Genomic DNA, 23,208 nt, shown 5'->3' on the forward strand with positions numbered 1-23,208 from the left:
AGTCGTGAGATTTAAATGGTCAGGAGACCAGAGAAAAGGTCAGAAAAAAAAAGAAATAAAGAGAAAAGAAAGGTAAATCAAAGTGACATCCAGCACCGACCAAACACTTCCTGCCTTCCCCATGATTACAAAATCAAAGTCTTACGCCAACCCCGGAAGCCTCTAAATTCCAGCAAATTTAGCGAGATCTCAAGAGCCCAGAGGAAAAACTAAAGAGAGGAAGGAGGGAAGGATCGATAAGGCAGAGCGAGATCAATAGAAGCCAGTACATCCAATCCATCAAAGTGAAGTCCAGCACCAACAAGACCCCTCCTGCGTGGTTACAAAACCGGAGTCTTATGCCAACCCCAGAAACCTCATACTTCTAATAAATTAAGATCTCAAGTGACCAGAGGAAAAACTAAAGAGAGGAAGGAGGGAAGGATAGATAAAGCAAAGTGAGAACCACAGACACCAGCACCAACTGATTCAAGGGGCTGTGGGAGGGAGAGGGTACTTCTGTTGAGTTTCAGTAGATGCTGGTGCGACGGATCTGGCATGCATAAGGACCACCACCAAAGAAAGAAGCCGTCAACCGCGGTCCAGCAAAGCGAGCACCCCCCCCCCCCCCCCCGGAATCCCCAGGCCGCGGCAGCACCAAGGCCACCCCCAAGCCACCCGAGCGGACACCGGTCGGCGAGCCGACCCAGACACCCGGAACACCCCCGCCCCAGCCCCGGCCCACACCCCCGAGCCCAAGGCCGCAGAACGAGGCCCAGCGGGCCCCCACAGCGCCCCACCGGTCCCCAGCCCCCATCCCCCCACGACCCCCCCGCACCCCACCCAAACCCGCCATCCACCACGACCCAGGCCCCACCACCCCCGACCCCCAAACCCCCGAACACACCCCGACCCCCAGCACCCAACCCCCCACCCACCCATACCTCCACCCCCCCCCCCCCAAACAAGCCGCCCCCCCCCCCGACGGCCGCCACCCCCCCCCCCCCGCGAACCCGGCCCCCCGCGAGAACCCCCCACCCCCCCCCCCGGAAACCGGCACCGGGCAGCAGCGCAGAGAGGGAAGATGTGCCCACCCCACCTCCAGCCGCGCGAGATTTGCACAGCGGCGGGAGGGGGGAAGCAGAGGAGGAAGCACCAGGGGAGAAGGCGGAACACCAGAACACCGAGCCCGGTGGGGAGAGGCCCCGGTCGTCACGCCAGAGTACTAGTGACACCTAACCCTGTTACTGAGTCCGCCAGCTCGCCGACTGGCGAGCTCTACCCTTACACCGTGAATGTGGCCCCACCCAGTGTATATACAAGTGTGTGCGTGTGGTGCATTAAAATTGGGAGCAGGTGAGTCGGAGCAGAGGGAAAAAATTTCCCCTACTCCGACACACCCGTATCCCCCCCAAAAAAATGAATATGTATATGTGTGGTGCATTAAAAAAGGGACTGGAGGGACAAAGTGGTGGGGCAGGGACACAAATGGGGGGGACCACAGCGCTGCCAGGCACTGCAGTCCATCCCCTCTGATGGCTCCCCGCCCCAACTCACCCCTCCCCTTGGACGTGAGGTGCATTAAAATTGGAGGGGAGTTGAAGGGTGAAGACGGTGTTTCCACCCTTCCCCACCCCACCAAGAAATGTGTTGTGTGCCCTATGTGTATATTTACAAAGTGTATAGTGCAAGCTAGTGAAGTGAGTAAGAGGAGCGACCAGCGGGGCCTCACCCAACCCGGCGGGTGTAGGTGGCACGCCCGCCCCCCAGCACCCCCACCCCCACCCGCCCCCCACCTCATCCACCCGGCACCACAATGGGCGGACAGCCAGCGCAGCAGGGCTACCGGACAGCCCACCGGCCACCGGAGCCCGCCCGGGGCGCCAGGAGTTATACCGGAGTGGGGCAGGCCCCAAACCCTCGCCCGGCCCCCGGAGCCCGACGCCCGGGCCGGGGAGGGAGCCCCAGGCCCAGGGAGAGGGAGGGGGAGGGGCCGCAGGGCAGACAGGGAAGGGGGGGGGGGGGGGGGGGGGCGGGGGAAGCGGGGAGAAGACGACAAGAAGGCGAAAGGGCGGCTGCAGGGCAGGAGGCGGGGGGGGAGAGGAGGAGGGAGGGCGACAAGGGAAAAGGGACCGGGAGGCAGAGGAGGATGGGCGGGAGGAGGCGAGGAGGGAGAGGCGACGGGGGGGAGGAAGGGGGAGGGGAGAGGGAACCACGGGGCACACCGGAGGCCCACCCACCCCGAACCGCGCCGCCGGGCACGGAGCAGCGGACCGCGCCGGGACGGCACCGCCCCGGGCACCAGGGCATCAAATTAATGATGGAGAAAAAATGAATTAGGCAAATATTACGGTTCTCACACAGAACATACGTCATAAGATACATGACGTGAAATTGGCTAGCACTTAAACCACGTCACTGTTGCACTTCTCTGTATCCTTCATTTCCTCACAAGACACTTTATTGATTTTAACGATTAATTTTGTATGTCATTAAATAGGTATGAATGTTTTTTTCGAAGTTTTGAAAAGTTTTAGAACTCAAGCTTGTGTCATCACAATCGCTAATTTTCAGGAAGCATTATATCAACATGAATAAATGTATTAATTTCTCTATACAATGTGGGATGTTTAACCTCTAACAAGAACCGCATAAATCGGGCCTCCTTGATGTCCTCGTAGAGCCAGTGTCTGCAGCTTGACGTCGACTCCTTACTCAGCATGCTGGAGATGAAGGAATCCCTCACACTGGAGAAACAATTTGGAGGCAGAAACAAGCGGACATGTTGTTACACAATTAAAACGTACAAAACAAACAGTGGTACCTGCTGGAGTGGTGCTTCGTGCAGCAAACGTCTCCAGACGGAGTCAGCGTGAATCCTTCGCACAAGAGCAGGCTCTCTTTGGCAAAGAGCAGCACCCCCTCAGTCACTCTGAGGCCGCTCACCATCACAACACACATCTTTGCTTTGACCTAAGGCAAGAGATTCATTTAAGCGTCCAGCCAACACGTGATTGATCATTTTCATCATATATTTTCATCATGATTAAAAAGACACCATTGGCCACTTCATTATAGAAGCTGATTGATGGGGAGGAGAAGGCCTCGCCTCCTTTTCAGCATCTTTATTCAACACCAAAATGACCCACATGCTGCTTTCAGGGCTAGTTGGAGCTAATGCTAACTGCACACTGTTAATGTGTGTAATTCTATTGTCTCTCCCCTCATTTCACAGTGAGCGTGCACACCTGGCTGCACCACTGTGTTGGCCCCTCTGGGACACAGAGCCCAAAAACCATATGGGGCCACAATATAGCCGCAGGCCCCTTACAATTTATACTAATCAAATCAGACTCCCTAACCCCTAGACACAAGAGTCTCACTTGTGAAGGAGGAGCAGGTCTTGCCTGGCCATTATTAGGGGAATTAATCACTGTCACATGCACAATAGGCAACCTGCTAAACGATCAGAACCTCTTGTCTGAATGCGCACACAAACGTATGTGCTCTGATGAATAGTGTCACGTGAAAGCCTCAGTCAAAGTGAGACCCAGCGACATGGCATGTCATTTTTACCCACGGTTAGATTAAATGGCAGTTTCCATTAGCGAACACAAGCTGCAATCCGCTCGATTGGCCCTAACAATGACTAGATTTCTGAAAAACTAGCTCGAATTATTATCATCAACGACTAAATACATAACAATAAACTTGTTTCCTTAGCTGCGCATTGTGCAGGGGACAGATATGCATTATGAGTCTGAGAGAGATTTAGCTGCTGATTGGAAGGAGAGAAAAGGACTTTATTGACAGAGCCTAATGTCATACCATTGATTTCTCCCCACACACATTACTGTCATAATCACACTATTGGCGCTGGAAAGCTAATTATGCGTGGGTCTGCTTTTGTGTGTTGCTGTCCGCACTGCGTGTTAATCCGTATGCGTGTGTGCGTGTGCATTTCTCAAAGCTAATGACTGTGTTCATTTGACAGGATGCTCAGCAGGACTCACCACACTTGAACCTCTGCGAGACAACTACGCAGATCACACACTTACTAAGCAGATGTAAGACAGCTTGCATCACCTCCTACTGTTTTTATTAATACATCTGTCAGAAACATTAAAAGGCGCGGCTGGTTGCCAGCGCAAAGAGAATCCTTGTCAACATGTGCCGTCTAACTCACAGTAAGAATGAAAAGAGCTGAGCTGGGCCTTACACTAATGAGGAAAAATGAAATCCTGATAGCAGCATTGAGCTACTGGAGTCTCTCAGTCTACTACTGATAATTATTATGATGGTGAACTCGGCCAGCATACTTCAGACTCTCGTGCAACAGTACCTCCTCTCCGTCATGCAGCTCTTGCAGGATGATGCGAATGTCAGCGCAGGTTTGCGTGTGGGAGCAGGGCTTTGTTTCTTCAAAGGCAGAAGGTGTTTCATTCAAAACCGGAAAGAAGGTCAGCTGATCACAAGCCTGTCCTCCATCCTCATTTTCTTCTTGAGCCTCAGCGCCAGTTTTGCAAAGAATCTTTGGCTCTGGTACACAGAAAACGAGACTTTCACACTAAGCAAAATAAAAATGTGGCAGAATGAAGTGTCCATAGTACTTTATGTTGTTTCTTTTACCTGTGTCAGCTTCTGTCCTGTTGTTGCTTTCTGCAGACGTGACCTTCCTCGAACCCAGAGAAAGAGCTCCAACCACCTTCATAAATATCATCACATTACATATTATATCGTTTCGACATCATCCAATTATCTGATTGTGAGATGCCCAGCGCACCCCACTGAATATCGTCTTGAATTTCTTACAAATGTCCATGTTATGCTTCATATTTCAATTGGGATTCAAATATGAAGTCAACACTGTTACTCAAAACAACATTGCAGATTCACAGACGATTGTCAGTAGCCTCTTGAGTACCCTCCCTTGCACAGACGGATCACATATTGGGCTTTTGATGACATAGGTCGGACACATGTGACCAGGCTACTCAGATGGAGGTCGCGTTGCAAAAAATTGGATACGTGTTCGATCTAGGACCACATATGAAAGTGATCGAGGTCGGATTTGAACAAATCCGTTCAGACACAGGTCACATATGGGCAGCAAAAAAAATAAAAATAAATCTAATTTGGGTCTCATTTGCCTGCAGTCTGAAAGTACTTAAAGTGGATGAAAGCACAATTAATATAATTTCTCTAAAAATGTGGAAATTTGTAAATTCATTTGAATCACCCCGAAGAAATCTTAAAAGAAATGTTGCATGGACACAAATTATGACCTGCTTGTCTGCTCATGAAAAAAAATCTCTGTGGCGGTCTGCGGACACTGCAGACAAACAGCTATAAATCCAAAGTATCCCGGTGAGACATATGCAGAGATTGCCTTTTGCAGTTATTACTGTACCCGTCTGGAGCGTCTCCGTTCCTTTCTGCGGATGCGTAGTCGGGTGCGGTTGGGTCCTTCGGCAGCGTCTTGCACCCAGTCACGGCTGAGCAACACACCCGGACCCGGCCCAAACACAGCTCTCTCCCTCAACAGCTCTGCCTCCACAAGCAGCCATTGGGAGTTGACCCGATCCCACTCACTCGCTCGTAACTGGGCCACAGCAGAAAAACAAGACAGGGATGATGAATACAAAAATACGAAATACATTGTGTACAAAAACTATTTTCTTCAAACCTGTAAGTGATTTGTCCTCATATTCTCAAACATGCCGTTTCCCCTTTGTCGGTGCGACTCCATGTAACACAAAAACTCCTGGAAAAAGAGAAAAGAAAAATACTAGTGCAAAAGCAATTGTTCCTCCAACCACGCACACAGAGATTGTGTTTTCATATTGTTATTTCCTCATGCAATTACAATGCATTCATACAATTACATTGGCTCTAAATTGCATTCACGGGGGCCAAATAAGCTAGTGGCTACAGACTTACAATAACCCCTGTCTGAGAATGTAATCCTTTGTTGGTGTGATCTAATTAACATAAACATTAATATCACTGAGCCACAGCACAGTAGGGGGCAAGGTAAATGTGCGTGTGTCGATTAAAAGAGAAAAGAAAAAATAACAAGCGGAGCCGTGTTGACACTGCAGGATGCTCATGTTGAGCAGACACACAGGGATCATATTCGCACTGTTAACTGCTTCATTAAGCCCATCATCACAGCAGTGCTCGCTGAGAGACGAGTGAAACAACATGTGTCCATCCTCACTGCTGACCCACGACGGCCATTTCGCCGAAGGAATGAACACGCAGTCACTCTTTATATGCACTCTTATTTACAGATGCTAATTCTGCGTTTTGGGCTATAACCTCGTAAATGAACAGCACAACAAAAAAAATAAAAGTCTGCTGTTTTATAAAAAGAAACAAAAATTAAACTCCTTTCCAAATAAACCCATGACAATCAAGTTTTATTTGACAAGCTCGCTGAAGAATGAAAATGGCAGTGTGTCTTTGGAAATATTGTGTAGCGGAAGAAAGAGGGGATTATGAAAATATTACAGAGAGGAGAGTAATAATGAAGTTTGCAAACCAGAACCATGGCGTTGCAGATAAACAGCAAGTCATCTTGCAATTTCATTCCTTCAATTGGACAAACATAAGTAATATATAGCATTAATTACCCTATTTAGCAGATAGGAGACTCATTGGCTTTTAAATGCTGCATTAAATACATAACTCATCCCTTCCCACTGCAATTAACATCCGAACATCACACTCATTTCCATTTTAATGACTTCCCAACAATGCGCCACCTTTGATGATAAGGCAACATAATGTCAACTTCATTCTGGGCTGGTAGGGAATGTGTAATGAACTTAACGTGATCATTAGTGCCGTTAATTATCTGCGTAATGTGAGGACACAGATATGATTATGGAAACCGCATTCGCTGATGAAATAAGTCTTTGGAAGGCTTGCACTGAGACCGCCTATCAGTCACTATATTGCCACTCAATACCTACAGAAGGCTTTGGGACTGCTTTTTGTTCAATGTACTGTACAGTAATGTTAATATCTGAGACGGCAAAGCCATGCTTAGAACACTGTAATGCGGCATTATTGTGGATCCCCGGACACATCTCTCACTTGCCAAATAAAGGCCACAAGTTGATGATCCCGAAATTAATTATTGTCTCACTCATTTCTTTGTGAGGCTGTGTGCAAACTGGCTGAACGTTCTGACGACCTATCTACTATTAGTTTAGAAGAAAATCTCAGACTAAAGTGCAGGGAAACATCTCTCCTGCTTCTTCTCACGTGGAAAAACAATTCATCACCCTGTCTGATAGCCTGTCAGATACTGATATGATAAAGAATAACATCAAATGAATAATGTTTTCATCAGATTGCTACCACTATAATTGCCAACCCAATTTCAGCGTGCAGGAGACGTGCACACACACACACTCTTTGCACGGCTGGGGCAAACACAGACGCTGTAATTTCATGCCTGTGTGCTTGAGTAATATGTCCCCGCTCCCTGCTCCAGATGGCTCAACGTCTTAAGCGTTGTGGGGGAACTAATGATGTGGACCACGTGTTTCGGGGGGAAAAACAACAATAAACGCGTCTTTAACCTTCAGCTGCAAACAACAGTGTGTTGCGGCGAATGTTCTTGTGAATGGGCCGAGCAGCTATCAATTACTATGCCAACTCAGGGGCAATCAGCTGTAATCTTCCAAATCCATTTTAAGAAATAATAAAAACACTCCCACAGGGCTGGACGGCCCACAGCACAAATACGGCAGCGAGTGACTTTGGAATGAGTGCCGGTTGGTTTGGTAGCGTCTTATTAATGAGGGGATGCGAGTGCGTACCTCCGCTGTCACCGTCTCCTTGTCCTGCCTCCCCATAGCTGAGCGAACTGCACTGCTGATCATGTCCAACCTCTTGAGAGGGCTGCTGGCCATTGCTTGCTTATGTTTCTCTGTGAGGGAGTTATATACATATTTAGCAACAGACTTCCTTCCGTCATGGTAAAATTCAACACTGCTCCCAATGGAAAATACAAGCTTTCCTTTATGTAAACTTATGTGTTTGATTGTGATTGTATTTTAAAGTCTGTTAACATAGCATTTCATCGTATTGTTTACTGGTTAATATTGACTTGTCTCACATTGTATTGTTTATTATTACATCTTAATTTATTTTACCGTATTTCACTGCCTCAAATGTACTGCTTCTTTTTTTTCTTTTTTTTCTTTTTTTCTGTCTACATTGTATCATCAAATATCATACTGTTTAGTACATCTAACTTTTTTGTTGCTATTTTTTTTTTTAAATCCCACTTGCATTGTTAATTTCAAAATGACATTTTTGTTCTATATTACTGTAGTATAGTTCAAACATCAGTACTGGAGTGCATGCCCAAACCAAAACATTAGCGGAGACAAGCTAGCGGGAGCAACGGCAATGAGAACATCATTTAAAGACACGTAATTTGATATATTTGTTATTTCAAAAGTGAGTATGAAACCAGCTCCTTTCACATTAATCAGTACCCAGAAGTAGCTCTCTCAGTTTCAATAGTAATATATTATATCAAATTGCATGAGATCATGTCTTATTTTATTCATATCACATTACTGTAGCATATCTAATTTTAATTATAACATATAGCATCCCCATAATTAGTCGAACTTTATTGTATTGCATATTTGATCAATGATCATCATATATAAGCATCAAAATATTTTATTTAATCATATCTTGTTTTATCAAGTTTTACTCTATCATATGTTACACGGTTTGCTTAATCCCATTATAATGACGCATAAAAAGAGCTGACCTGAGTGCAGCAGCCAGGCTTTGTGTGCCGTCTCCTCCCACAGTGGGCTGATGTCAGTCATATTCACAGATGCCCCCTGAGCAGTGTGGCTGGCTGAGATCTCGATCTTGTACGCTTCTTCCAGAGTGTGCCGCCGCTCCGTCATCAACTTGGACCAGCAGGCCTTTGCTAAAGACACCAGCTCTTTGTCATCTGAAAAACAAACGCATATTTGTCCAAACCTGTCAAAAAAAAAAGCATACAAAAAAAAAACAAAAAAAACATATAGATGGATACACCAAGTAATACTTAAGTTGTGAATTTCTTACCAGTAGGAAATTCTGGCCCAGATTCTATGTCCACTTCATGTTGTGTTTTGGTGGGAAACAAGATGGTTGAAACTTTCCTGCTCTGCACTTTTTGGGCTCCAGACATAAAACCTTCTGGGTAACTTCAGTTAAAAAAACAAAAAAAAAAACATGTACAAATTATGTCAGTTTGATATTAATGGTTACAAGTGTGCAAATATGAGTGCCTGCACCTGAGTTAGCCATTACCTGCCAGACCCAATCAATAGCAGACAATGAAGGAAACATGTAATAAAGTTCACGTTTGAATTGTAAGTCGCCAAGAGAACGTCCCAGCGATCATTGATTGTTTGGAATGTCTTAACGATGCCCTCCAACTCGGCTGTGGAATGGCGTGGTCGGGAAAGGAAGTAGAGCAGGGCCTTATTTGTGCATGAGTAGAGAGCTGACACGGTCTTCTCCTTGTGAGTTTCTCCTCTTTCCAGGGCCTAAAGTATACAGAAATATCAGAGGGATCTTATTTTTCCCACTTATAATTTATAAATGAGCATGTCTGTCATGATATAATAACTAATCATGAGATTAAATAGGTTTTATTTATTCTGCAAATTTTCCAGTGTTCTTTATGGAAACAATATTTGAAAATATTGAGATACAATTAAACATTTTAACATTAATGCCTTGTGAAATTATAACATGTAAACAGAATGTCAGATTGAACTCATTCCTCGCTGTGAATGCTGAACACAGCATATGTTTGGCTGGCCATAGCCGGATGTTTGTATGAAGAGTATGCGCGTGTGGGCTCATCTCACCACTACAATCTGATCTGCGAGGAAGTTGACTAAACTCTCAGAGGCCCCCAGGAATGTTCCGTTGTAAAGTGCCTGTACCAGAACCTTACTGAAGAGCACCACATTACCCATCAACGTACACATCTGGCCTGCAGGTCTCTCTCCTTTGGAGCCTAAATGAAATACAGAATTGCAGTCACCACACCGGATACAAAAGAATAATAAATTCATTAACAGGTACACTATATTTATAAATACATATAATCTATATGGTCATGTTACCTTGTGATATAAGGTGAGTGTGATTTTCTTTATCATTGCTGAGCATGTAGATAATGTTCATCATGAACTCCAGCAGCTCAGTCTGGAAACTCTGTCTCTGCTCCAATGATGTGCCATCTGGGCAGAACTATAATATTTATGATTATTATTATATTTTAGAACTTCCTGCAACATGAGACTGGAAAACACTCAACACAGCCATTCTGGTTTTATTTGTTCTTCTAAGTACAGTAATTCCATCATTAGTGCCATTGCTCTGCCCCATTTATTTAGTAACTAAGCAAATAGTGGCACCTTCTGGAGAAGTAATAGTTTTGCAGGTTCAACATGAACCGTGTGCACACATACTTGTACAATGTATTGATGTTTGAGTGTGATCTATAAAACAAATAGTTTGCAATTTTACCTCCACCATTAACACTAAAGGATGTGTGTTGCTGTTGCCAGACACATTGAGAAGACTGTCCATCAGCAGAATGCTGATAAAGTCACACACTGGCTTCCTGGGTGACTGAATCTTGAGTTCATCCTCACATTCGGTTCTTCCACAAGACTCATGCTCACCCTGAAAAAAAAAGCCACCATCAGCCAAAAGAAACTGTGGAAATGTCATTAAAAATAAAACAAATTTAAGGTACAAACCTCTGCACCGTACCAGGGGAACATTACAGCAACAAGCGCATGGAGGAAATCTATGGATGCCCACAGTGGGTCTCGGGGTCGATGGTTATGCAGTAGGCAGAAGAACTGCATCACACTTGCGAGCAGATGCAACTCCGATGATGCATCAGTGCCTGGTTGATGCTTTATTCAAAAGGCATGCTGTCATTCATTTGCCTAAAATGTAAGTCAAAAATAAACAGCTGAGGGTTTTTAATGTTTTTACTTGCGTAATGATGATTTTGACCAGTTCAAGCAGTAATGTTGCAGCCTCCACACAGAGCTCTGGTGCAGGACTGTTAGCCTGGCTGTCGATCAATGATTGGAGGGAGTCATCCAGGTTCACCTGCAGATTGCGTGTGGCATGATTTGGATGTCAAAAACAAACGTAACCATTTATATCATTCCATATATTGAGACATTTTCTATAGCGCTTTGTCATCACTGGGGTCGTGGGTGACCCGGAGCTCTACAGACCACCTGAGAGCGTGCACTGTGGACTTGTCACCAGTCAATGGCAGAGACCAAAAAAATAAATAAAAATAAATAAATCATTCACACAGTTTTCAATAACCTAACATGCATATTTTCGGGAAGTGGGAAGGAGCCACAGGAGCACATAACAAAACACTGTCACATGCCATACTGGAGGCCCTCAGCTGAGATTCAAATTAATTTACATTTAGCGCAGACACACCAACCACTATAACTCCCCATTTATATCAGTTCAAACTAAAATACTCACCTCTCTTTCTGCAGAGTGGCTGACTTTCCTACCCAGCAGCAGAGCAGCCAGAGCTTCATAGACCTGCGGCAGCTGAAAGTGTCTGACCAGAAGACCTTGGAGAACATCGAAACCAGGGCATGCAGCACTGGAGCACTCATATGACCAAGAGTGAGCACGTAGGTTGTCTGGAGGAAAGCGAAGAAAGAAAAAAAAGATAAGCTATGACTCTTGGGTCACACATTTGCCATATTCATAATTGTCCTTTACTGGGTATGGAAATCAAGTGGCATACAGCCATGCCCAAAAAGCTGTTAAAATGGCAAACTAGGCACTCAAGTACTTGTAGAATTCACTGAGGAAAAAAATACTACAGTCAATGGAAATTAGACCACTCAAATTATTCTTGATAAATGGACTTTAAAATAAACAAATAAATAAATAAATAAATAAATAAATAAAACAAGTGGAGCACTAGTAATGTTGCTAACATTCCCATTTTCCTTTTGAAACATTCAGTGGAAAATTTATAGCAATATACAGTTAATGAGTAACATCTATTCAGTGTTCATGTCTTTCATGTTTAAAAAAAAACAAAAACAAAAATAATTTCTATGGAAAATTAAAAAAAAAAGAGTTGCCATTATATTCATGCGTTTCCAAGTAATTGCTGAACTAATGTGTACCAATAATAGCAAATGGCTCCTCCATGACATCTATGAGGTTTCCAAGGAGCACCATGTCCCTGAAACTGCTCTGCTGCGTTGGACAGGACAGGAAGTGTGTGAGCAAGATGAGACCCAGTTTCAGAGTGGAAGAGTGAAGGTGTGGTTTCAGGAAGAGCATAAACCAATCGCTGCCCAGGACATCATAGACAGCATTCTGTTGACTTATAGAGAACATTACAGCACAATTATTTTTTTTTTCGATGGAATTATAGCAAATTTGATTACATCCTGTTTTGGTTTTTCAAAGCAGTAACACATGCAACCTACTCGTTGAACAGAGGGCTGTCTGTGCCGAGGATGTCACAAAGAACAAGTAACAGCTGATTGCAGATCCAGATGAGGCTGGCAGGGCCAGAATTTGGAACTAAGAAAAAAAAGATTAAACGTTGGGTCATTACAAGTCAGAAGGTGTCTTTCAGAAGTTGTTGTCATGTGTTACCTTTTGTATCTTGGGAAAGATCACAGTCGGACATGCCATGGCTTTCAGCTGCATTACGAAGAGGAGGGAGTGTGTCGATGAGGAAGAGCCCAATTCTGGCAAAATATGCAAACAATTGTCACACACACGTTGTCCATCAACAATTCAAGGAAAAGTAGCCTCATTCTCCATCTAGAATCAGGGTTGTCCAGCTTTGTAGACTTTTAGAGACATTAAGAGAAGTCGAAAGCTACTTGTTTCATTTATACTGAACATGTAAAATGTACTTGTTGTATTTACACAACAAAATTGTCACTCAAGTCAAGTACTTTGTGGCCATTCATTTTGTAGAATCATCTCACTTATAAAAACACCAAGAGACTTAGTTTAGGCTGACATTCTTGAACTCTAGCTACTTGTTGGTGAGCCTTGCTCTAGATTATTCCCACTGTCCACACCATTAGGTACACAGGCACAATCTAATGATCCAATACAAAAGTTTTGTATGAAAACACATAGCGTATGTAGTGCTGTAGAAATTCACTGTATCATGAATTATTTGTTGCTGTAATGCAGCTAAAATGAAAACAAAATATGTGTAACGTATATTGCGTCCAATGAGTAAATGTGTGTATACAGTAAGTGCTATGTTGTTGTTGTTGATTTTTTTATTTTTTTATTTTTTAAAAGCGGTACTATAGGATGTTACAATTTTAGGACATCAAGTTAAACAATGACCTAAGATTCACAATAGAGCTCCACAAACTCTAAGCAGTCATTGAATGCATAATAAATCATCGGTATAAACCCACTTATCACACATTCTACACAAAACTGAAACAATGATTTTTAAATTTAAATTTTGAAAACATCCAGTCAGCATGTAACCAAGTAGTACCTGCTTATATCCAAAGGAGTGAAGTGAGCTTTCAGGAGGCCCGTGATGACACAAGAAACGAGTCTGACTTTTTGATAAGTCACAGAAGGGTCACACAGCTCAAACAGTAGATACGGGATCACGCCCATTCTGTGCATGACCACTGCAATCCCACTCTCATTGCTGAGGATACAGAAAGAACCTCTGTCACAATCAGTTTTATTGACAGTCAATCTTATTCAGTTCAATCCATGCTCTTTTCTCACACTGACTGTAAACCTATTTCTGTTAGACTTTCCCATGATAAACAAGCATGACATTGATGACAGGCTTCTGCAAAATGTTGACAACGGAGACGATAAGGTTTGGTGTCAATCTCGAACAAGAGTCTGTTTATTTCAATGTCCAGTAGCTGCATAACTTCTTGTCATGTGAGTAAATAATAGATTAGATTAGAAAGATGTGTTGCTTGGTAACATGCTGAGTGATCCTGCATGGGAACTACCTTGGGGACTTCAAGATCTCAGCAAAGTGGCTGAGGACTGCGAGATCCAGATTTTCAGACGTGTTCTTCCACACCTAGCAACATAATAATAATAAAATAATAAAATGGTAAGATATTCCCAAGACCAATAGGGCTCATATGATTAAAGGGGAAGCCAACCAAAATGTTCTTTACAATATATTCTATATAGCCCCACTAGTCAAAACAGTATTCTGATTAAAAGTGTGTTTGTGTAATATGAGATAAGCAGCAAATTCCACCCATTTTTATCCATTTTAGGCTTAGGCGGCTATTTTGAACACTGTTTCTCAGGGCTCAGCAACTGATCACAGCTTTCTGAAATTACCCTGAGTAACTGTGAGGTCATCTTCAGTCGAGCGCAAGTAGCAAAATAGCCATTCTCTGAGATGGATAAAAACGGGTGAATTTTGCTGCTTAGCTTATATTCCATCCATCCATCCATCCATCCATCTATCCATCCATCCATCCATCCATCCATCCATCCATCCATCCATCCACTTTCTTGACCGCTTATTCCTCACAAGGGTCGTGGGGGGTGCTGTAGCCTATCTCAGCTAGCTCTGGGCAGTAGGCGGGGGACACCCTGGACTGGTTGCCAGCCAATCGCAGGGCACACAGAGACAAACAACCATCCACACTCACATGCACACCTAGGGACAATTCGGAGCGCCCAATTAACCTGCCATGCATGTCTTTGGAATGTGGGAGGAGACCGGAGTACCCGGAGAAGACCCACGCAGGCACGGGGAGAAAGCTTATATTCCACAAACACAATATTAATCAGACTGTTGTGGACTAGTGGGGCTGCATAGAACATATTATAGTAAAGACAATTTTTGTGTTGATTTCCACTTTTAATGTGTACCTCCAGGTCCAACAGCAGAGCCTGGAAAGCAGCTGTGCTCTGCAGATAGTCCGAACCACAGCTCAGCTCCATGGAACTCGAAAGGTGCAGAATCAACTGGAAGGTTCTATGGCTGATCAGACTTCTCTTCGTTTTCAGCAAGAAAGCAAGCAGCTGCATAGAGTAAAATTATATGTAAAAAGTGGATTTTAAATGTAGCTTCTTGGAGTGATTTGGAGCAGACCTTGTAACCACAGATGCGGTTCATTTCCTGCTGCATGGCAGAATTTGTTTCCAGAACAGAGAGAAGAACTTTAACTGCTGCATACAGGGAGCTGTCGTCTGCTGCCATTGCAATCAGACTGAGAACAACTGCAGGCCCACCCACATACAGAAAACCATCAGCAGCACTTCTGGGGATGAATGTGCGGACACCTACAATAAAGAAGGTAATGTGCTTAAAAATGCACTTGCATGAATTCAGGAAACATTACATTAAAAATAAATCATGTGCATTACTCACCAAAATGTCCAATCAGTGCTGCTCCTACAGTGCGAGCAGTGCCACTCAGGTGCTGACTGATGTTATGAGCCAGAAACACGGGAGTGGACTGGTCTCTAGAGGTTATCCCTAGCTGAAATTAGATGGATGACTTTTAGAATGTACCTAGAGAGCAAATGGGCATTAAACACACATCTGGGCCACACCTCTTTCGCAATCAGTCTGCAGTCCACCTCATTGTAGTTCTCTCTGATGTGCACAACATTTGTTAATGTGGAAACTGCTGGGTTGATGCCAAAAGTAATCCTCTCCTCAGGAACCAAACGGAGAGGGAAAGACTCTGCTTCTGGATCTGGGAAGAAAAATATTCACACTTGGAGGTTAATAAAGCTTTATACTATTACAGTATATCTACTCTGACCAACATTCATGACGTAACCAATGTAAGCCGCATTTCTTCACAGTAAGAAGCTAATCAAGAAACAAATCCTGTATTAATGTCATACACTTGCCTTTGCTGCACAAAGCCAGAAAGTTGCCCAGATAGACAGTGCCTTGCGAGTATATGATACCCACAAGCTTAGGGCTCAAAGCCTTCTCAAAAAGGTGAGACGGTCCAATACGCCACACCAGAGCAGCGTGGTCTTTCCAAAGAGTGGGCGTTCCGATCACTGCATACACGTCAATAACAGCTGTGGGGTCCATGTAGACACACTTTCCAGGAAACGGCTGAATATATTTCATCTGTTTGAGAATATACAGTATGTTTAATTCAGATTGGTTCATTTCAGCTCATAGCTCTCTCCCTAGTCCTCACACCTTTCCAGTCCCAAGTACTTTGCCATTAAAGTAGGCAGAAGCAATGCAACTCTTCTTTACATCTTTGGCCATGACCACAACAAGATGATGCCACTGACCCGGGACCAGCAAGTTGGAGCAACGGAACCTGAGCGAGGTGGGCAAAGTGGTTGGGGTGCTCACCTCTGTCTCCATCATATCTGTTTTTCAATGACAGGGAATACATGGCATGAAATACAGGCTGATATCTTAACGATGTTTATATTGAGTTTAGTAGAGATATTGCGAGAGATATTTACTGCATATTCCAAATGATCCAAATTCATACACTCCTTACCCAGGTAAGTAAAGGCTTCCTCTTCCGTGGAGAGGACCAGACAGCCATCATAGGCTGAGAAGGAGACGGACAAACAGATATACTGTTGCTCCGTCCGTGACATGTGCCGGACAACTGTTAGAAGTCGGATTGGGTGGGAATCACAAGCTGCGCTAAACCTGTTGATCTGAAACCAGCAGGAAAAGGAAAGACCGGCTGTGGGAGGGAAACCCCGGCAGTCTAAAAAAATCAAGAGAAATAGATGGCAACACATCTTTTTTAGATTTATTAATACATGCATGTGTTGAACATTTGGGCTCCTACCTCCTCCTATTCCACCAGTTGAGATAGAATCGGCTGTTACTCCCTTCACTGTGGCCAGTGAAGGCAGAAAAAGGCAGCTGTAAAGCACAACAATGACCAGAATTTAATCAATCAACTAGATATTCATTTTATGAAATCTAGTGCTCTCAACTGTCAGGTTGCGACTCACCCATAGCCACTCTCGCTCATGTCGAACTCCACAAAGGCCGGCGTGGCGGACAGCCGATGCGGCCGAAAGGTGCGCGGTGATGTCATGGACACCACACTGATGATCTGGTGGGCAGGAATGGTGGAACCAGCAGAAAATTTGCTGCAACTTGTAGACTGTAACAAGCTGAGGTTCCGCTGGGGTGTCTTTGCTGAGGACATTGCCTTCGTGTTGAGATCTGGATGAAACAGTATGAAAAATATCTGGTGTTACTGTGTTTGACAGCAAACTAAAATTGAGACAACCACAATATCTCCCAATCAACACCTTTTGGATTTTCTGTTTTGCAATATTAAATTGGATGAAAGCACATTGGAGTATGGTTGCTCAATTGCATGGTTTGCCAATTTGTAACTGAAGTTTCGGCCCGATGCCAGCGATATGTTGAGACCATTTGTGCTATTAAGTATTAAAACAGAGACTGGCATTTTCACAAAACTACAGTACCAGTTTCTTCGCCTGTTGTGGGGCATTCTGGTTTCAATGGCACTCCGGCTTTGTCTGTCAAGCTCATAAGAGGCTCTGCTAAACACAGAAATTTCCTGAAAAAGGACAGAAACAAACTGAGCAACTATTCTGTACTCAAATTTAGGGAAAAATGAAAAATATTATTTCGGGCATAATATATGTCTAACCTGAATTCTGAAGGTGTAATGGCTTGGGAGGAGAGCTTTTCCAAGATGCGTGTAACAGTTAGATGTAACGGGTCAGTAGGAGTGAGCAGCATGCTGCGACAGTGAGTCAGGAGTGTGGCGAGAAGCCCGCCCTCACACATGATCTGACGATTTCGCTCCGACTTGACCGCTGACTGAATGTGGTTTGCCACTGCAAGTTGGATCTCCATTGAGAGCTGAGAAAGAAAGAGAGGAATGACGTGTAGTAGATGTTGATGGCCTAATGACATCATGGTTAAACAAATACCTGTATGTCCTCGGGCGTAAAGATGAATGGAAGGAGAGTCATGATGACTCGAGTAGCTCCAGGGTGAAAAATAACATGATCACATGTGAACCTACTGTAAGTCAAAGACAAAATCTTGTTAACACACGTTTAGTCTTCTTGCAGCTACTTGTGTGAGTGAAAAGAAGCACCTCGACTGCGACTGTAAAACTGTGGATATGCTGCTTCCTGTGGTTCTACAAGTCCCTTGCAGGTCCTCTACAGATTGCTGGACTGGCCCAATGTGGACAGCTGGCGACATTGAATGCATCCCTTCATACGCTAATGTTCCATTTAGTTTATTTCGGTCCCCCTCACAAGCATTGCCAAGTTCTAGGGCAAAATTCAAATCGAGAGGAGAGTAGAGGCCTGTAGCAAAGTGATCAAGGTAGGAAAGGAGCCTGATGCAAGTCCGAAGAGTGACAGGAAGCTTGACAGATGAGGAGGAGTGACATGAAGGCGCCTCTTCTGCTAACTCAACAAACTGATAGAAGCTTCTTCCAGGAGGCCGATGGTCTTCTGCAGTCTTGATAAAGCATCCCTCATCTGCCACCCACCTGCTCCTGTCAGAGTGGAAGCAACCCAGCTCGAGGAGCGCCTCAGCCAGCTTCTCGTAAAAGCCGCCAGTCTGAAAAAAGTGTGCATTCACTCTGTTCAGGTGCACGGCGGAGGCCAAGATGCGGAGGGCGAGGAGGAGGAGGTCGAGCAATGGTTGATGACCGATGGATCGCCACACTTCGCCACGGGGAGGGTCGGCCAGGCCACCTTCCATGTCGAGCACAAGTGAGAGCATTCCAGTGAATCCACCGGCCCGTCGGAAGGCATCCAAGCTATTTGGGCTCTCCAGCACCTTCCACATTGACTGACGTCCATCAGAGAGACATTTGGTGAGCAGGTGGATAAACATGTTGGTAGACAGAGACAGGAAGCTTTTAAAACGAGCTGCAGTCAATTAAAACAATGTGATGAAAAATAGATGAAACATATAGATCTATCATAAATCATTTCTGGTAATAGTTTTTGGAGGTCAACTAAATCAAATTAGTTTTATTCAATTTGGAGAGCTAATCCATCAGGTAGGTAAAGTGTGAGGCACAACGCGGGGCAAATGCGATTAGGTGAAACCGGAGTAATCACAATGGCTCTGAACACTTGGCAACCCGGGTCAGAGCCAATCTGATTGCCACCTGCTTTAACCGCGTTAGCACAAACAGCACACAAGCACAAAAATCACACACCGGCCGACACACGCACCCCCCCCCCACCCCCCCCCCCCCCACACACACACACACAATATCTGCAACTAAGAGCGCCTCTCATTGCCATCTATAAAAATCAGACACATACAGTAGGAGTGTAACCTCGTTAAGCCTAATCAGATCTCAGGCCCATTCACCGATCCGAAAGCAGCACCGCACAATGCTGCTGGGCTAATCAAATCGGTCCAGAGTTAACAGCTAAACCTTGTTTAGCAAATCAATCTGCTTTGTCAATAATGTAATCAGCATCCCACATGTAAAGAAAATAAATTCACTTGCTAATTAGATTTTAAGTGCATCACAATTTGTTATGATTTGATCCGAGATGAGCACTACAAGCTGAGATCCCTACAAAGACAGGTCTCTCAGGGTATGTATTTGGGTACCTGTAACAGGTCCCGCTTCAAAGCCAGTTCCTGTTGTGTGGAGGAGCAGAGGGCTCCTATGGCAGTACTCATGAACTCGTCTGGGTTCAGCTCGGCGAGATGCTCCAGAATGCACAGAGTGGGACGTCGATAATCAGCTTCATCCAGGAAGAGCTTAATGTAAGGAACCATACCAAGCTCTCGCACTGAAACTGAAACAAATGCAAATAATCGGGAATAGAGCTCATAGTAAAATGAAAACAATAAAAAAAATCGAACAATGCCGTGACTTAATTTCGAATATAATACACATTTTAAAAATCCTGCAGGAAGCTGGCGACTAAATCACTTTTGGTGAATGGTGGCCTGATCACTGGTTAATCACAAACCTACAATGGCTGACTGGTGACAATTTTGTGACACATATTTTGTATTCAAAAGGGCTTCTCTAACAAAAATTTATCAAATAAATGGAGTGAAGTTGAATGGATTGAGTGGAACATTTTCTACCTGTGTTTTTAATTGAACGCAGAGTAAGGGCGGACACAACTTGCAACATACAAGCAGTGAGCAACTTGTTGCAGTCCTCTCCACATGGCAGCTGCTCTGCATCTGAGAAATAGACCGGTGCTTACGAGTTGGCATACTAATAATAAGTTGAGTTCCCATTTCTGTGTTCAAATGACTCATAATGACAGACCCATGCAGTGAATCATTGTTGAACATTTTGCCACTCATGCAATGCTCGCTGTAAAGTGCACTGAAATGACAGCAGAAAGTGAGTCATATATGATGTTGCCTACCTAATTGAGGAGACGAGACAATTCCAGCCTTGCGGATGATTTTTGCTCTTCTGCGAAGCTCCCCGAGCAGCAACTCCAAGAGGCCCCAGTCACTCAGCGCATCGGCAAGCATGCCACTGTGCACCGTCATCCTACACAGGAGACCAACATCTCATTTTTTTTCTCCATTCTCGAAGGTGACTATGTTTTTATTATTATTCTGGTTGTAGTTTTCAGAACAGCACTTCGGGTGTACAATACAGCATACACACACTGGAATGTCCTGGTTATAGTAAAGCAAAGGAAACCAGAATAGTCAGGCTACTGTATTAGTTGTGGAGGTGTACTTAACGTTGTGGCCAGTGAGTGCAAAAGATTTGCAATGAGTACATTAACCACTTGGTGGTGTAGCCACATTTTTCACCAGATAAAGCAGTGTTATGGGCGTGGACCAGGAAGTATATTCTAAGTATGTCTTCTAAAAAGCATGGATTATACCACCACCAAATTAATATGATGTTTATGCCACAGCTGCCCTTAACTGCCTTTTTCTAAAATCATTTCTTATTTTTTAGTTTAAGATTGGAGCCTGCTGGCTCACTATCCACTGTTCTGCAGTAGATGAACTCAGTCAGTGAAATTAGATAGGCTTCTTCTTAGAATAAGGAAAGTGATAAATAACCCCCCACTTTTGTGTCATTTTATGAAAAAGGTCAAATAAGCACTTCGACTGCTTCTAAAATCCTTCAATAACAAATAAATTCCAGAAAAACATGATAACAGCTGAAGTACCTATTCTCCTGCTCTTCTTTAATTTTGGTTTTCAGGACAAGAGACGTCTTTTGAAACATCACAGTAATTCGGATTTGTTGAGCCCCGTGAAATTTTGGCACGTACAAGCTTATTGGTGGATATTTTTAAATGATTGTCAGCCAATCAGAGAAGGGGTTCCCTGCATTGCACACAAACTAAAGGGTTGAGGACATATAGTGATACTGTTTTACTCTCATTTGAAGATGTTTGTGTCGTACTCAGGTTTTTAAAGTGTCCATTCCAACCAAACTTAGCATTTTTGACAAACTGTCATTTTTGTCAAATCTTGTCACATTGCAGTTGGAACAGAAAACAACCTTCATGTTCCCACAAAGTTAGTATAATTTCACTAGACAATTGGCGAAAACGTCTTAGTAAATTGAAAAACTAAAATTTAGTAGGATTAGAAGTTCTAGTAACCCTTGTTTGATAAACACATTTGTCCAAATACATTTGTCTTTAATGTCTATTTTCCAAAGTAGTACAGCTTACTTGTGAAAACTTGTAAGAGTCACCGCTCCAAACCCTGTTCCCCCCACTCCTGCAGCCAGTGACCCTGACCAACTCTGCTTCAGGATGCCCAGCACAACGCGCAGTGCCTCATGAGGAATGTAGTCAAGCTTGAAGATAACCTGCAGAAGAGCCAGCATTGGATTTGCTAAAACACGCATATAGAAGCGTGTGAGAAGACTTACCATCTCAAGCATTGAGAAGAACATCGTTTGGACTGCTGCTGGTTTGCGGTACACACATGCAGCCAGTTGGGCCATTGTTTGGACGGTCCACTCCAACAGGAAGAAATTGGCTTTGTCTCTCTCCCAAATCATCTGAAGGGTTCTTAAAATCTGACAGCACAGCTGTGAATCCTCAGACTGCAGCAAGGAGGCCTGCAGCAGATGGAAGGCAGGCATGTTCTTAACTGATGAACCTGAAATAAAAGGTTGAGAATCAAGAGCAAGATTAATATAGTCAAAAGATTCAGATTAGGTTTTCTCTGGCAAGGTCAATTTAATACAGAAAACACAACCAATAAGTTATGAAGAACATTTAACATCAAACACACGCAAACAAATCAAGTTGCACATACATGAAAAGATTGAAAACAACACATGCATGAATAGAAAAGTTAAAGAAAAAAAAAAAAAGCATAATATGCCTTGATGTAGTTTGTTTTCCACCTTGTCAAAATATGAACATAGAAGGTGATAGATTTAGCCAGAAAACACTGGCGTGTGTTCGGGATAAATATAGAGCTGCTTAGTAATAGGATTCATGTTCACGCTTAAGTTAAATTGCATCAAAAACAAATAAGATCAAAACAAGACTCCATGATCCCTGTGTTGGAACGAGAGCTTCTCCTTCATGTGATGGATGGCTGCTCTGGGTGTGCATATGTGCGTGCGTGATTATTACGGGCGTCACATGTCTGAGTCTTCTGGTGGTGTGTGTGCGCATCCATGATAGATGGTCGCTAGTTGTAGGCCAGCGGTGAATAGATGTGGGGCATCCTAAACATTGTTAAAAAGAAAGCCGTCACTTCATCATCCCAGACATAATCACCTCAGCTTCCTGTTAAGCCAAGGGACGCTGCTTGCCACAGCGGGTTGCAGGTGGGGGCAGTGGGGAGTCAAGGTAGGTAGTTGCAACAGTGTCAAAGAGGAATTCAAGTGAGCAAACGAAATGACGGCCTTAAGCACGTGAGTTGCAACACGACAAAGCAGGATAAGCGGTTACGGTATGTTATGTTTTACCTTTGTTGAGGGGCGGCTCAAATTTAAAGCCCGGAGGCTGAGGGTGGCTGACACAAAGAGCCACTTTGAGCTCTGTTTTGCCAAGCAGGGTGAATGAGGCGATGAGCGCCAGCAGCTCCTCCACATAGTGGAACTGATCTTCTGGCACGCCTCCTTCACAACTTTTGTGGGATGAGCAGCAAGAGAAAATAAATTGAATAGAAGAATTATAAGTTCATGAGACTATATA

The 23,208-nt window shown here is 44.0% G+C and overlaps 1 protein-coding gene across 6 annotated transcripts in view; it reads right to left on the minus strand.

The window, feature by feature from the left end:
* The window catches only part of wdfy4 (WDFY family member 4), a 47,050-nt gene that overhangs the window by 16,193 nt on the left and 7,649 nt on the right, over positions 1–23,208 (minus strand). For 4 of the 6 annotated variants that reach the window (XM_077495022.1, XM_077495021.1, XM_077495019.1 and 1 more), the window contains 40 exons: positions 22,980–23,140; positions 21,924–22,156; positions 21,721–21,860; positions 20,437–20,567; positions 20,144–20,245; positions 19,655–19,845; positions 18,162–18,871; positions 17,992–18,085; positions 17,706–17,920; positions 17,518–17,612; positions 17,032–17,248; positions 16,863–16,939; positions 16,560–16,778; positions 16,244–16,422; positions 15,937–16,168; positions 15,631–15,776; positions 15,446–15,557; positions 15,167–15,357; positions 14,944–15,096; positions 14,058–14,131; positions 13,574–13,735; positions 12,697–12,791; positions 12,525–12,621; positions 12,216–12,418; positions 11,551–11,717; positions 11,032–11,151; positions 10,788–10,949; positions 10,552–10,710; positions 10,146–10,272; positions 9,885–10,036; positions 9,319–9,557; positions 9,091–9,212; positions 8,783–8,974; positions 7,812–7,921; positions 5,666–5,743; positions 5,390–5,581; positions 4,609–4,684; positions 4,322–4,518; positions 2,804–2,952; positions 2,615–2,726 (listed from right to left, as the gene is read on the minus strand). In XM_077495022.1, the coding sequence (XP_077351148.1) occupies positions 2,615–2,726; positions 2,804–2,952; positions 4,322–4,518; positions 4,609–4,684; positions 5,390–5,581; positions 5,666–5,743; positions 7,812–7,921; positions 8,783–8,974; positions 9,091–9,212; positions 9,319–9,557; positions 9,885–10,036; positions 10,146–10,272; positions 10,552–10,710; positions 10,788–10,949; positions 11,032–11,151; positions 11,551–11,717; positions 12,216–12,418; positions 12,525–12,621; positions 12,697–12,791; positions 13,574–13,735; positions 14,058–14,131; positions 14,944–15,096; positions 15,167–15,357; positions 15,446–15,557; positions 15,631–15,776; positions 15,937–16,168; positions 16,244–16,422; positions 16,560–16,778; positions 16,863–16,939; positions 17,032–17,248; positions 17,518–17,612; positions 17,706–17,920; positions 17,992–18,085; positions 18,162–18,871; positions 19,655–19,845; positions 20,144–20,245; positions 20,437–20,567; positions 21,721–21,860; positions 21,924–22,156; positions 22,980–23,140 (6,583 nt within the window). The remainder of the gene's footprint in view (positions 1–2,614; positions 2,727–2,803; positions 2,953–4,321; positions 4,519–4,608; positions 4,685–5,389; positions 5,582–5,665; positions 5,744–7,811; positions 7,922–8,782; positions 8,975–9,090; positions 9,213–9,318; positions 9,558–9,884; positions 10,037–10,145; positions 10,273–10,551; positions 10,711–10,787; positions 10,950–11,031; positions 11,152–11,550; positions 11,718–12,215; positions 12,419–12,524; positions 12,622–12,696; positions 12,792–13,573; positions 13,736–14,057; positions 14,132–14,943; positions 15,097–15,166; positions 15,358–15,445; positions 15,558–15,630; positions 15,777–15,936; positions 16,169–16,243; positions 16,423–16,559; positions 16,779–16,862; positions 16,940–17,031; positions 17,249–17,517; positions 17,613–17,705; positions 17,921–17,991; positions 18,086–18,161; positions 18,872–19,654; positions 19,846–20,143; positions 20,246–20,436; positions 20,568–21,720; positions 21,861–21,923; positions 22,157–22,979; positions 23,141–23,208) is intronic. The other 2 variants (XM_077495023.1, XM_077495024.1) reach the window with 2 other exon arrangements.

The sequence above is a fragment of the Festucalex cinctus genome, chromosome 14 (assembly GCF_051991245.1).
Source record: "Festucalex cinctus isolate MCC-2025b chromosome 14, RoL_Fcin_1.0, whole genome shotgun sequence".
Taxonomy (NCBI): Eukaryota; Metazoa; Chordata; class Actinopteri; order Syngnathiformes; family Syngnathidae; genus Festucalex; species Festucalex cinctus.